Genomic DNA, 15189 nt, shown 5'->3' with positions numbered 1-15189 from the left:
CTGGACTTGCAGAGAGGAAGTGCTGAATGGAGGATAAAAGCAGGTACTTTTAGCTGGGATGGTCAGGGAAACCTGCTCAGGGTAAGAGTCCTTGAGCTGGAACTTATAGGACACATAGGGTCTAGCCGGTCACGGAGGAGAAGCCATTATGGCCTGAGCAAAAAGAGAGCACAATGTATTCGGAAGGCCGTTGGGAGGGAGAGTGCCATGGAACTTATAGGACACATAGGGTCTAGCCGGTCACAGAGGAGAAGCCATTCCAGGGGGAGGAATGGCCTGAGCAAAGAGGCAGAATCGGGAGAGCACAATGTATTCAGAAGGCCGTTTGGAGGGAGAGTGCCGTTAGTCAATGGGGAGTCAGCTAAGTGCTGGTTAGAGTTTAAAATTCATTGTGTGGGTATGGGAGCCACTGAAGGAGTGTTAGCATTCAGGAAGAATGGGTGCGAGGAGGAAGATTAATTTTATCAAGTCCCTTCTCAGTCAGGTACCAGACAGAGGACAGTATGGCATGAAAAACAGTGGTCAGAGCAAACTCATCTTCCACAAGGGCTGAAGTGTCAGGAAGGACTATTCCAAGCTCTGGTGTCTCGGCGCAAACCAGCCTTGACCCCACCAGCCAAAACTTCCAGAATTTCTTTTCACATTCCCAATAGCCACAGAATCTAGTGTCCTAGCAAAATACTTTTACAGAAGGAAAGGTAGAGCTGGATAAAGGCCAAGAGTATATCTGGAGTAGATTAAGAAGAATGGACTATCAAAGCAAAAAAGGAAGGAAAAATAGTCATTAAAGGCAATCCAGTGAGGATAAATCAGAACTTTTTCCAAATTCAGCTTTTAACATATGTAAAATTTTCACATGGGGCTAATGGAATCTGTCCCTGTCTTGTGAGGCTATTCACAGACATAAAACTTCATCTTCAACTTCATGCAGAATTAAATGCTTTTTTATACAGAATGGAAAAGAAATCTGGGTTAAATAACCCCTCATACAGCATCCAGATTCACCTCAATCCATTATTCGTTCCCTAAAGAGTTCTTTCTATAGCTCAGTGACTCACAGCCAATTTTGAGTCCTGCTTCTGTGCCTGTTTAACTTGATAAAGCAAAACACCCCATAAAACCTGATATACATTGATGCCCTTTTATGTAATGCGTCCTCTTTCCCACCTCATGCTAACAGAACTGCCTACAGTAGAAATTAAACCAGCCTTCAGATAGCCCATAATTGAGCTCAAAATAAGGCATGAGTCGTGGGTTTGCAGTGACCACTGTTTCAAAATAGGAGCCACACCTTTTTCTAGTTCAGATCTTGAATCGTAATTTAAAAAAATATAATGGATTTACACATTGCTTGGTAAAAATAACACAAGAGAGACGGTCTGGATTCACCAGGAAGATGCCTGTTCCAGGATGCTCTGGGCTGGCCACATACATATCCACAGCAGACATCAAATGCTTAGCATCATGCCTGACACGGTAGAGTGCTCAATAAATGAGGCCAATTAGTCTCTTTCAGTCAGCTGCACTTAGTGTCTGACCCACATACATTCTCATTGACTACAGGCTTCTGATAGCCCTCTCTGCTTCTTATCTCTTGGCAGGCAGGCAAAGGTGTCATTCCTTTTATACCCCCTTGATGTTTAGCATGTTCAGAACCCAGAAGGTGTAAAAAAAAAAAAAAATACTTTTTCGTTAGGGCACAACTAAGCAAATGATTGAGCAGCATCCCTAGGTCTTCTTCCTCTCCCATTAATATCTGATCCCTGAAAAACTCAGCTCAAAGACCTTTTGTCCTGGAAACTGGCCTGGCCTGCTCGAGCAAAGCTTATCAGCCTTCCAGGCTCTTCCTCATCAAGGGACAGCAGAACTGCCGTACGATTCTCTATTCCAGAACCCTACATAACCAGGGAGCTGCTTATGAGGGGAGTTCTCCCTTGCAGTGTGTTTATTTGGAAAAGAACAGAAACAAGCAAACAAAATGATGACCTTTTGCTAAATGGCATAAAGTTGGAAAATAAAATTGAATTTGAGTATCTAATGGGGTTAGGAGCAGAGTGAGGTAGTCACAGGGAGAGTGCACACCCTCATTGTGGAAATTACACAGCCATATGTGAATGGAAATTCCATCCAACAATCTGGAAAAGATGACTTGAGATCCCAGCTGTGCTTCTCTGGGCGGGTGAAAAGTGACAGTTCCCCTCAATACAGGCATGGACAGTTGGGGTCTCGGTCTCTCTGTCTCTCTTCCTGTCCCGACTCACGCGTGCGCGTTCGCTCCCTCTCTCTCTCTCTCTCTTGCACACGCACACACACTCTCACATACAGAGATATCTGTCTCTTCCCAATACCTGTGTATCATTTAATCAAAAAATGATTCCCTGTGGCTTGCAGGGCATGTGCATGCATGCACACACACAGGGATACATCTTTCCTCTTGATCCTACTACACACACAACATACCATGCACCCTCAAATATACATTACATAGACACCCTCCTGACAAAAACATGTAAACCCCAGGCACATGCCCACACAAGGCTATATCTCATACACAAACACATACTCTTCCACCCTTTGTATACTTATCAGGGAAGGACAAGCTCACATGCATCGGTAAGCTCACTCACATGCCTCCCAACGTGTAGCACACCCAAGGACACTCAGCATTCTTTCAGCTGTCCTTCTAATAAGCTACCCAGTGTGCCTTAGCTCTCATAGGAACTCAGCCTCCGAGACACCCGTTTAAGTGTTCAGATGTTTGTAGTGATATATGTCTTACCTGGACCACAACCACTTGGATGGAAACATGGTCTGGGAGTCGGATTGGTGCCCTGAAATACTGGGAAAGAGCAACCAGCAGATGCAAGATGGCTACCAGGCTCTTGGCATGAACAGCTGAAATAAAAGGTGATTGAAAAATTAGAGAATCTTCTTCGAAGTTCTAGGCAGATATATACAGATATCCAAAATGTAGCACTCCCACACCCATTGCCCCTTTTATCCCACCGCTAAGGATCAGGGGATACACTTGGTCATCATAGCCCTCATCCTAGGCCCCCTCATTCTTGGCCAGATCCCATGGAGCTGTTTCTTGGATCACGTTATTGCTGGATTTCCAGTGTAGTGCCTGTTTCCTCTAACCCAAGGTTTTCATAGAGACCCTGATAACTGCTGAATTCTGGGTTCAGATCAGTTTTCTACCACCTCTATGTTCTTGTTCACTCTATCCTAATAACCATGGGCATGTCTGCTCTGCACCCCCCTTCCCTTTCCACCTGACTGCACCCTCTTTGGGTTAGCACCACTACCTGTGTCCCAAGTCTCCACCCAAAGCAGTCCCTCAATAAATGGACACTGCGTCAGAAACACTGGATCCCTTCCTAAGATCCCTGGAGGAAGGCACGAGAGACATCTAAAGGGCTTTGTTGCTCTCTTGAAGGCCATGTGTGGTCAGCGTAGGCCATGTCCCTTAGGGAATAATGGGAGAAGATGTTCATGACCCAACTGGCCTCTACAGCTACCGAGCAATGTGCTGGATATAAAGCCATTTACACTACAGAAGACTGGGCAACTACGGGGTTGTAGTTTTCTCAGTAGATGAGAGGAGAAAAAGACTGATGTCGTGGGGCACGCACATGGTCGGGCAGACTGACTTGACCACTCTACCATTTATTTACTGCCTCATGACCTTGGGGATGCCACCCACGGCCTCTGAGCCTCCATCTGCTCATCCTCACAAATGGGGATAACCATTCCTGTGAAGAAATGTACGTTGTAAGAATTTTCAAAGATAATGTAGGCAAAGCTCCGAGCCTGTAGCAGATGCCTAGGAATGGTTGATCTTTTTTATTGTAATTTACGAGAAAGTGCCTAGCATCTAGGCAATTAAATCACATCAACTTTCTCCCCTTTATTTTTCATAAAAGGGAAGATTCACCAGATACTTTGCCTGCCTTCACAGTCCTACAAGTCTCATGGCTCTTCATTACAGGGGGGCATTTAAGGAAAGAACAACAACAAAAATGACCATTTTGTGTACTTAGCATTAACTGGGCCCAGTATTAGGGTGTTATTCTGTCTGCCCTGGGATTGATGAATCTACTTTAACAGAAGCTTTGAGAAAACACCAAGAAAAGGATATGAGTCAGAATTTCCTTGGGAACTCATTAGAGTTTCTTGTTATCACCACTACTTCAGAGGAGGTTTTCTACTGACTATGAACAGCAGCTCAACACCACTATCAAACAGCAGTTGATCTGCTTCTAACTCCACCTCCCAGAAGTTTTCAGTTCTGGGCTTCTGGGTGTTGTCAAAAGTTTCGTCCACAGTTAGAGCCTCAAAAAAGGCTCCCGGCATGAGACCGACCCACTGACGTAGTGTGCTCACCGCAGACAGGCAACGTCAGCTTTGCCCTTCTGATCAGAATTGCCACACCATCGGTCCAGTCACTGAGAGTTGTAGGACATTTGCTACCTCTCCTTTAGCGACAAAACATAATGCTAGAAAAGCTGTGGTCAAAAAGGTTGTTCTTACACACTGGTAACATTGTATATCATCTCCACTGTCTTGGTGAGCAATACAGAGCTATTTCGTAAGAACCATACGGAGGTCAGACACTTTCAATGAGTGCTCTGTCCTCCTGGGAATTTTTTTTTTTTTTTCAAAAGAAATAATTACACAGTTTCTCTCTCACACAATACTACATGTACAAAGATGTGAATTATTGTGTAATATATTATTGCTGAAAAAAAAAATCTCAAAAACACTATGTCCAATAGCAAGAGGAGAGTTTCGACTAGTGGTTTTCAATTTTTTTTTTAAGCATAGAAATCCTTTGTTTTAAAAGCCATTAGGCAAAACATGGAAAAAAGTAAAACTCCTCTGGTCCCTGCGTCCTAACTGTAGCTCACCCACAGCTGCTGCTCCTCGCCACCTTTATCCTGCGGGAAAGACAACACAATGTCCTCAGAAACTGCCAGGGATGATAACAGGAGGGATGGAACTTCCCCCAGGAGCTGTGCCTGCCTCATTCCTTATGGAAGAAACCACTGCGCTTGTAAACAGGCCCAGCATTTCTGGAAGCCCTGAGGCATCACAGGGAGCTAGCCATTGAGATAATTACTCCCTCCGACCTAGTAATTCATCTCAGTTCTGGAAATCTATGACGGAAATAATTCAAGACAAGCAAAAAGAAACACAACCTACGACATTCAACTTGGCACTATCTGATATTAGCAATAGGCTGGCAAACATCCTAACGGAATCAACGTCAACGCAGGGTTTAAGTTAACTATGGGATGGATATCTACCCCATGAAATAGAGCAGCTATCAAAAATAACTTCGAAGTCCACATGGGAATACAGAAAATATGTACGACATACAATTAAGTGAAAACAAAACACAAGATGCATATGACTTCATCAAATAAAAATATGCATTGATATGAGTAGTGGGCAAAAAATGAAACTAGCCAGATGAGAGTAGTAGTAGAAGTGATTATTTTGCTCATACACATTTCTCTATGAGAAATGAAAGTAAACACGAACCAAGCAAATCAGTCGAAACCAATGATGGTCCCCTTGAGGGTTTTAAAAATTTCACTCTTCTACCTCAGCCCTTCCCAAATTGGGTCCCCTGGTAGGTTAAAAGGTGGTGTTTTTTTTTTTTGGAAGGGTTCACAGAGATGGTCCACAGTCTAAGGAATAGGAAATAGGATCAAACAAAACTAAGCAGGGTCCTTCATGAGAGCACTTTAATCCTTATGACTTTATGCTTTAATGCTGATGACGATTGTGGATTTCCAAAATGCAGATACATTTCGCAAACTAGTGATTAAGCCCCCTTGCCCCGCGCCCCAACACCCCTATCCCACTGAACACTAGTAGCATTCCTGGGGTACAGGATGGATAGCATCTAGGGCCCAGGCCATGGCCTCCCTACTCCTGCCCTTATATGTCTCCCTCAGCAGAAGATGCCCGTTCCAAGAGCTGTGCTGTGCAAGGCAGCTTATCATGCGGTACAAGCAAAGGTATAATTATGCTTAAGGAGGTACTTGGTGTCTTGCCTCCAATGTCAGATGTTAGAAACCTGCTGAAGAGATTGCGACTGGCAGCTACTGGGCCTCTAAGTTGAGAGGTGAAGATTCCTTTTTCTTTCCCAATTTCGAAAGGCATTTTTATGGGGAGGATGTGTCTATTTTAAGCTGTATAAATTGGATGCAATAAGGTATAGTATTGAATGCCTTAATACTTAAAGGCAAAGAACACAATCTAAATCATTTTATCAATCTAAATTCATATTTTCATCTATTGCAAAGAACAAAACAACTTTGGACTTTTTAAGATAACATGTTGTCAACCTGCTGATTTAATGTGGGTTGCGATATGGAGTCATTAAGTCTATATTAGACGACCAGGCCCTTCAGGAAGCAAAAGAATGAATGGTTTATGCTTTCTGAGATCCTTGAGCTATAGTAGCTGTCAAACCTGAATTTAAAAATCCTGTTCCAGTGCCTACAATATCCACCATATCTTTGCTTTCCTGGAAAATGAAGGGGTGAGAAGAAGGGCGTGGGCTTTGGAACAGAACCATATCCTTGCTCCCCAGCTTCTCAGCTGCCTAAATGTGGGGATCTCAGCTTTCTCAAGCCTCTGAAAGCCGGAGACAAAGCATTTTTAACAGGTTGTCTAGAATGCAGAAGTATCTCAATGAATGAGTCTCCTTCCCTTCTCAACCTCATAGGAGCTTTCTACAAAAAGCCTTTTACAGAAAAGGTACCCTGGGTTTTGACGTTTTGTTATTTTTCCCAGAGCTATGTAGGATAAGTTCTCTCTGTGTGAGATGCGTTCTTCCTTAGAAGGATAAATGGGTTTGCCCCCACACAGAGACTGCCAGCTTCCCGGAAGGCTTCTTGAGGAAACCTCACGGTGGGGATCACAGCCAGCATTTAACAGACCCGCTTCTCTTTGTGAAACTCACAGTCCACGTTCCACTTGATGCTTCTGGGAGGAAGTTTCAGGGTTTCGTTGATCTTCTCCAGGACAGTCTGCAGCTTTTGCTTCTGAGCAATCTCTGACTGGGTGACCTCAGCAACGTTCAGCTTCTCACTCTCAAGTTTCTCTGGGGTGACAAGGGGAAAACAGCTGTTATCGCCAGCCACAGACAACCCCGACTCTTACGCACGCACTCACATATTTACTCACTCAACAAACGGGCACAGGCATACCTCGCTCTATTTGAGCGTTGTTTTATTGCACTTCACAGATGTGTTTTTTCATAAATGGAAGGCAAAACCCTCCATCAGCAAAAAGAATATGACTCTTATTGTGGTGATCTGGAACCAAACCCGTAATATCTCTGAGGCATGCCTGTATGTCAAGGACACTGCTCTCCCCTCCTCGTCTGACGGTGCCACCGGTGGCGCCAGTATTGTGAAAACCTTGTGATTGTGTCTTGAATCCCTAAATTATAAGATCCTTTAGAAGAGGAGCATTTAACCTAGCCTGTCATATTTGAACCCTTTTCTATCATTTTGGGGTTTTCCCTCTTCTTTTCAATTCTGCCTTCTGTAAGGACATCTCTGTGCTCCAACTGGATAGCCTTCTGTCCTTCCCCTGGGCAGTGTTTGTCCTTATTCAAGGCATTTTGTACATTCCTTGTAGTATAATGTGTGTCATGCTAAACCATATTTATCTGTTTTAAGCACCTTCTTTCCTTTAAAACCCACCTAAAAAGTAACTTATTTGATGTGCCTATGTCAGTAATTCTAAGGCAAACGTTTTTTTCACGCTTTAACAGCTCTGAATTCAGATTGTGTCTTAAAATCGATGGTGTTCTGCAACTTCTCTCAGACAGAAGATATGAGTCTGTCACTGCTTTCATATGTGCGTGTTTGGTCATAGCTCTGCATAGTGTGGTCACCGCCATGTCTCAAGCCTACAAGAACACTTTCAAAAAATGGAAAACAAAAATTCTAATCAATAAGAAAGCTTTGTGTAATACTTTTTTTCTCTTTTCGAATGGTACTTATATAATGGTGTATTTTAAAATCAATGGTTCTTGTATGCAGTGAAATAAACCCTTAATACTTAACATGATTAGACTGTGTTTTGCTTTCATTAGTCTAAATTTCTATTTTTATCTATTAAAAAGAACAACTTTGGACTCCATAAAAGGAAATATGTTGTCTTCTATTAGATTCACCTAATTCACCTTCCACAACTCATTCAGGATTAAGAGAACTGATGCTCTGAAACATATTTAAAATCTTTTTCTCTCACTTTTAAGGGCTGTAATACAAAGTAATTAAACTTCACCATATATCAGTGATTCCCCTATTGCTTGCATTACTTTATTTTTAATAGCTCTAGTTTATCCAAGTTGAATGCCCCTTGGGTAATACTTTGGAGATGAGTTTGCCCACTGGAGAATTTCTGTAGGTTCTTAAATCCAAGAACCTACAATTTCGGTACTTTAATAGGATGATCTCAAGCTATTTTCTGTGACGGCCTGAAATGTTATCTTTCTCTTTAGTTGCTTAAAGCCATCATTCTTTATTTCTAAAGTTCAGGGATTTAACAGGTATATATCTAAATGTCTTCCTCTTGAATATTAAGCCCTGAAGAGACCCTGTGTGCCTTTTCCATTTTTAGGCTGTGAATTCTTATCTTAGATCCTCTTCTATTGAAGAAATGATGAGTTGTTTTCATCTTACATTGCAACTACAATTTTGGTACTTTGGTAGAGACTGCCCTAAGTGCTAGGTTAAGGAATCTTGCAAAGCTTTGCCCTCAGAGAGAAAGACTGGTGGGACAGGTTAGTGATGGCTGTCTTCAGAGTGAGCAGGGAAGGCAGGGAGGGGAAGAGTGGCAGCAGAGAGCAGTTTATTTTTTTTGCTAGCCCTGTTGTATTATAATATTACTTATGAATTTTCATATTTATAACCTGCTAGCACTGGACTTCTTAGAGTAAATAGCTTAGGCCTCTGAGTCTTCTGTTTTCTAGGTCAATAAATTTTGTTTTTTGCACTGTTGGTCCATTCCGCTCTCGTTTTTTAAAAATTGGATTTTACACATTACTCACTGGAACACTGTTTTTCTGTTTCCACCAATATTTTTAAGTAGTCTATGGTACTAAAAATTATAATGCATTCTTCCTAAAATTAAAATCTGTGTTTTTCCTTTTTTGGCATCTGGCATTGTTTATTAAGAATGGTTTTTATCACTTTGCTTTATTTCTTTTGCATTACTAATTTTTTAGAAAATGTAATTTTTTTTCCACTTTAGTTATTATGCTTTGGCTTTATATTTTTGCTGTAGGATATCTTATTTTCGGTATTGACATTGGTAATATGTGGACGTGAGGAGAGAGAATATCTTGAAGTAACCCTGATTAACAGTTTTAGATGTAGGTCTTCACGCTCATAACACACACGCAAACAGAAAGAAAGCATCCTCACTCTGTTAATGAAAGTCAAATTACCGTGTATACATTTTCCTGCTAGTTTTTTTTCCCATTCAAATCTATATCATAAGGATCTTTTTATGTCAATATATGGATATAACTCATTCTTTTTTTTTTTTTTTTTTGTACCGTTGACCACTTTCACCCATTTACTCCCTCTCCCCCACGCCTTGTTTCTGGCAATCACCAATCTGTTCTCTGTATTTATGACCTTCTGTTATATTTGTTGTTAGATTCATCATATAAGTGAGCTCATATGGTATTTGTCTTTCTGTTTAGCTTATTTCAGTTAGCATAATGCCCTCAAGGTCCATATCCATGTTGCTGTAAATGGCAGGATTTCATTCTTTTTTATGGACAAATAATATTTCATTGTATATATACATCACATTTTTCCATATATTTATCTATTGATGGACATTTAGGTTGTGCCCATATCTTGGCTAATGTAAATAATGCTACGAGGAACATGGGGGTGTATATATCTTTTCAAGTTAGTGTTTTTGTTTTCTTCAGATAAATACCCAGAAGTGGAATTCTGGATTATATGGTAGTTCTATTTTTATTTTGATGAACCTCCATATTGTTTTTCAAAGTGGCTGCACCAATTTACACTCCCACCAATAGTGCACAAGGGGTTCCCTTTTCTCCATATCCTCACCATTTCTTATTTCTTATTTTTGGTAACAGCCATTATAAGAGGTGTGAGGTGACAGCTCATTGTGGTTTTGATTTGTATTTCCCTAACAATTAGTGATGTTAAGCACATTTTCACGTACCTGTTGGTCATCACGTACCTGTTGGAAAATGTCCTGTTGGTCAGATCCTCTGCCCATTTTTTTAGTCCACTTGCTTGCTTTTTTGCAATTGGATTCTTTATATATTTTTTTATGGATTCTTTATATATTTTAGTTATTAACCCCTTATCAGGTATATAATTTGCAAATACTTTTTTAGTATGTTGCCGTTTCATTTTGTTGATGATTTCCTTTGCTGTGCAGAAACTTTTTAGTTTTATGTGTCCCACTTGTTTCTTTTTTGTTTTGTTTTGGTTTTGCTTTCAGTGTCAAATCCAAAAAATCATTGTCAAGACCAACATCAAGAAACTTACTGCCTTCCTCTGTTTTCTTCTAAGAGTTTTATGGTTTCAGATCTCATGTTCGAGTTTTTAATATGTTTTGAGTTAGTTCTTATGTATGGTGTAAGGTAGTGGTCTAGTTTTATTACATGTGGCTGTTCAGTTTTTCCAACACTACTTGTAGAAGATAATGTACACTCTTGGTTCCTTGGTCATAAATTAACTGACTATGTAGGTGTGGCTTTATTTCTAGGCTCTCTGTTCTGGTCCATTGATCTCTGTTTCTGTTTTCATGCCAATATCATACTGTTGTGACTACTATAGTTATGTAATATAGTTTGAAATCAGGGAGTATGATGCCTTCAACTTTGTCCCGTCTCAAGATTATTTTTGCTATTCAGAGTCTTTTGTAGTTCCATACAAATTTTAGGATTTTTGTTCTATTTCTGTGAAAAATTCCATTGAAATTTTGATAATGATTGCACTGAATTTGTAGATTACTTTGGGTAGTATGTACATTTTAACAGTATTAATTCTTCCAAGCCATGAGCACAAAATATCTTTCCATTTATTTATTCTTCATCAATTTTGTTCATCAGCGTATTACAGTTTTCAGTGTACAGACAGGCCTTTCAATTCCTTGGTTAAATTTATTCCTTGGTGTTTTAATCTTTTGATGCAATTGTACATGAGACTGGATTCTTAACTTCTCTTCCTAATAATTATTAGTGTATAAAAATATAGCAGATTTTTATATATTGATTTTGTATCCTGCAACTTTACTGAATTTGTTCATTTGTTCTTAATAGTTTTTTGGTGAAGTCTTTAGGGTTTTCTATATCTTATGTCATCTGCAAATAGTAGTTTTATTTCTTCCTTTGTGATTTGGATGCTTTTCTTTCTTTTTCTTTTCTAATCAAGACTTTCAATACTATGTTGAATAAAAATGGCTAGAATGAGCATCTCTGTCTCATTCCTGAATTAGAGGAAAAGATTTCAACTTTCACCATTGAGTATGGACTTGTTATATATGGTCTTTATTATATTGAGGTACGTTCCTTGTATACCCACCTCATTTGAAGTTTTTAACATAAATGCATATTGAATTTTGTTAAATGCTTTTTCTGCATTAAGATAATCATATGATTTTTATTCTTTATTTTAAATGTGGTGCATCACATTGATTTTGTGGATGTTATATCATCCTTGCATCCCTAGAATAAATCCCACTTGATCATGGTGTATGGTCCTTTAAATGTATTGTTGAATTCAGTTTGCTAATATTTTGTTGAATACTTTTGGCCTGTAATTTTCTTGGCATCTTTGTCTGATTTTTGTACCAGGGTAATGTTGGTTTCATGAGTTTGGAAGTGTTCCCTCCTCTATTCTGGGGAAGAGTTTGAAAAGAATTGGTATTCTTTTTAAATGTTGGTAGAATTCACCAGTGAAGCCATCTAGTCCTGGGATTTTGACAGGAGGTGTTTGATTATTGATTCAATCTCCTTCCTATTAATTGGTTTGCTCAGATTTCCTATTACTTCATGATTCAGTCTTGGTAGATTGTAAGTTTCTAGAAATTTAATTTGTTAGGTTGTCCAATTTGTTGGCATATAATTGTTCATAGTCTCATATGATACTTTGTATTTTTGTGGTATCAGCTGTAATGTCTCCTCTTTCCTTTCTGATTTTGAGTCTCCTTTTCCATGCCCACATGCTCCCTCCTGCTCCCTCTCTCTAGCTCCCATCTAGCTAAAGTTTTGTCAAATTTGTTTATCTTTTCAAAAAAAGGTCTTAGTTTCATTGACCTTTTCTATTGCCTTTTTAGTTTGTCTCTATAAGTCTCACTCAAACATACAAGTATCTTTCTACATCAATACATCAGTATAACTCATTCTTTTATATGACTTATAACTTAACCATTTCTTTATAGATAGTTATATCTCTTTTCCTATTTGTAATAAAGTTGCAATAAACATTGTATGTGTGTATATACCAACTGATTATTGTCGATAAGAAGAAAAGCTTTGTTTTCCTTGAATACAGTCAGCTTACCAAATTCCTCTATTAGTTCTATTATTGTTTATTTGACTCTTTAGCCTTCTTTGGGTATGCAAATAAGATAAAACAGTTATCTCTCTTTTGGAAGCTTATATCACTTATTTAAATTTTTTGACATTTTAAAATAAAAGATTTACTTGAAAATCTCTTCTGCTATTCTTAATTCCCTATTTTTAAAATATTTTACGCTCATAGTTTAAGAGATCCACTCAAATATTCCTATAGTTAAATAGTAATTTCACTCAGTGTTGCTAAGGATTTAAAGGTGATTTATTTTTCAAGACTCCTGGTTTTCCTCTTTTGTTCTTTATTAGGCAGATTACACCTAGCGCTATGAAAATTTTCTATTGTGGAAATTTTAGTCTTCCAGGAAATTGTTTCTCAAGTTTCCATAGTTCTGAAAATTGTTCATCATTAGTTTAACTTGTTATAAAGTAGTAGGCATTATTTTGAAATAGATTGCTTTTCAAAAAATTTTCTCAGGTAGAAGGATTCTGTGAATCTTTCAGTTGTTTTTAAAGTTAGCATCCAAATATGCTTTTGGAGAGATTATTTTCAGAAAACAATGAGACAATATTCAAAAGTTCTTAAGTATCAAGACAGGGAAGAATAAACTCAATTACTCTGGTAAAAGAACTGAGATGTTCTAACAAACAGTTGCCATATAAATACTACTTACTATATTAATAAAACCAGCTCTCAAAGTACTAGAATACATAAAATCATCTTTCCAGGAGTGATTCCTGAGTTATTATATTTGTGTTTCCAATTATATGGGGAGGGTTAGTTAAAAAAAAAATTCCCCATATAATTGGAAACACAAATATAATAACTCAGGAATCGTGGTCAGAGAATTTCTTCTATGTAATAATTTGTTGAGACTTTGTGGACATTGTCAAATTTTGTAAATGTTTCATGCGCAGTTAAAAAGAATGAGAATAATCCAGTTTGGGGTACAGCTGATTAACTGTATTGTTCAAAGCTTCTCTATCTTTATAAACCTTTTTCTTAATGTGTTATTAAGAGAAATATGTTAGAAATCTATCACTGTAATGGCAGATTTGTAAAGTTTCTTTTTTCTTTTTTAGGTAATTCCGATTGTCATTTTTTATTTTTATATATGATGCACAAAGGTGCATTTAGGTTTAAAATATCTGTATTTTCCTGGTAACTTTAGTCTCAAGAATATGTAGAGACTCTCTGTAGCAATGCTTTTCGCCTTAAAATCTGTTTTGTCTGATATTAAAATAGTTACCTCAGCTTTCTTTTAATTAGTATAAGTCTAGTATGTATATTATTTCCACTCTTTTCTTTCAAACTTTGTGTCCCCATATATTAAGATAGTCTCTTGTAAATACCATATAGCAAGATTTTGTTATCTAGTCTGGCAATCTTTGTCTTTTAAATGGATAAAGTTAATTTACAATAATTAGGTTTATCACTATACTTGCATTCACTTCCACAAACTTATTTTGAACTTTCTAGTCTGCTTTTCAGATTCTTTACCCTCCCTTGCATCATTACCTTCTTTGGATTAAAATTTCTATTCCTTCTCATTTCATTTTCTCCTCATTTCTAGGGAGGTTTAACACACTGTTTTATTATTTTAGTGGCTACTCTAGAAAATTTATCATGTGTATTTAGTAGCTTTATCTTATTATTTTAGTGGCTACTCTAGAAAATTTATCATGTGTATTTAAGAGAATCTTAAGTTAATTAGTAGCTTTATCAACGTACTAAAGGACCTCAGCATACTAACTCCAATCACATTCTTTCTGACTTAAAGTGCTATAATTGTCTGGGAATCTGATTCTATCTTAATTATTTAAATTAAGAAATTAGATATTATTGTGATTGTTTTATATTCATTCAAATATTGCTTCATTCTACTCACCATGATAATCTTTGCTTATCATTTTTTTTGTTGCATTTCAGATCTTTCTTTTGGGTTCATTTTCCTTTTTCCTGGAGTACAACCTTTAAAAATTCCTTTTAGTGAGAGTCTGTTGGTAGTAAACCCTGTGCTTATGCTTGTTTAAAATGCGGTCATTTTCTAATTTTTAAAACATTTTTTTCTAGGTATTAACTTATAAGCTGATAATTTTTTTCCTGAACTTTGAAGATTTCATTTCAATATCTTTTGCCTTTTACTGTTCCTAATGAAAGATAGCTTTCAATTTGTTTTTCTTTTATAGGAAATCCATCTTTTCGCTCTGCTTTGAATCATTTATTTGTCTTCAGTGTTCTTAGGTTTCATTATGAAGTCTCTAGGTATGGATTTGTTATTTATCTTGTTTGGAATTCCCTGAGCTTCCTGAACCTGAGAATTCATATATTTCATCAATTCTAGAAAATTCTCATTCACTATTTCTTTAAATATTGCCTATATTCTATTTCTGTTTCACTGCTAGAATTCCAGCTAGCTATATGCTGAATCTTCTTAGAATCTCTGTCTTTCAATTCTTTGTTTCCCACACTGTTGTCTCTCTACACTGCATTCTGGGTATTTTCTTCAGCGCCATCTTCTAGTTTACTCGATTTCTACTTCAGCAGTGTCTAATCCATTGAGGTTTCTAATTTCATTATTACA

The 15189-nt window shown here is 37.9% G+C and overlaps 1 protein-coding gene across 1 annotated transcript in view; it reads right to left on the bottom strand.

Annotated features, from left to right (window-relative positions):
- The window catches only part of PARVA (parvin alpha), a 146867-nt gene that overhangs the window by 23457 nt on the left and 108221 nt on the right, over window positions 1–15189 (bottom strand). Inside the window, exons 5-6 of the mRNA XM_015596631.2 lie at window positions 6980–7120; window positions 2780–2895 (exon numbers count right to left, since the gene is read on the bottom strand). Of these exons, the coding sequence (XP_015452117.2) occupies window positions 2780–2895; window positions 6980–7120 (257 nt within the window). The remainder of the gene's footprint in view (window positions 1–2779; window positions 2896–6979; window positions 7121–15189) is intronic.

Source organism: Pteropus alecto, unplaced genomic scaffold (assembly GCF_000325575.1).
Source record: "Pteropus alecto unplaced genomic scaffold, ASM32557v1 scaffold461, whole genome shotgun sequence".
Lineage (NCBI taxonomy): Eukaryota > Metazoa > Chordata > Mammalia > Chiroptera > Pteropodidae > Pteropus > Pteropus alecto.
Note: the sequence above shows the minus strand (reverse complement) of the source record. Positions and strands in the feature narration are given on the sequence as shown.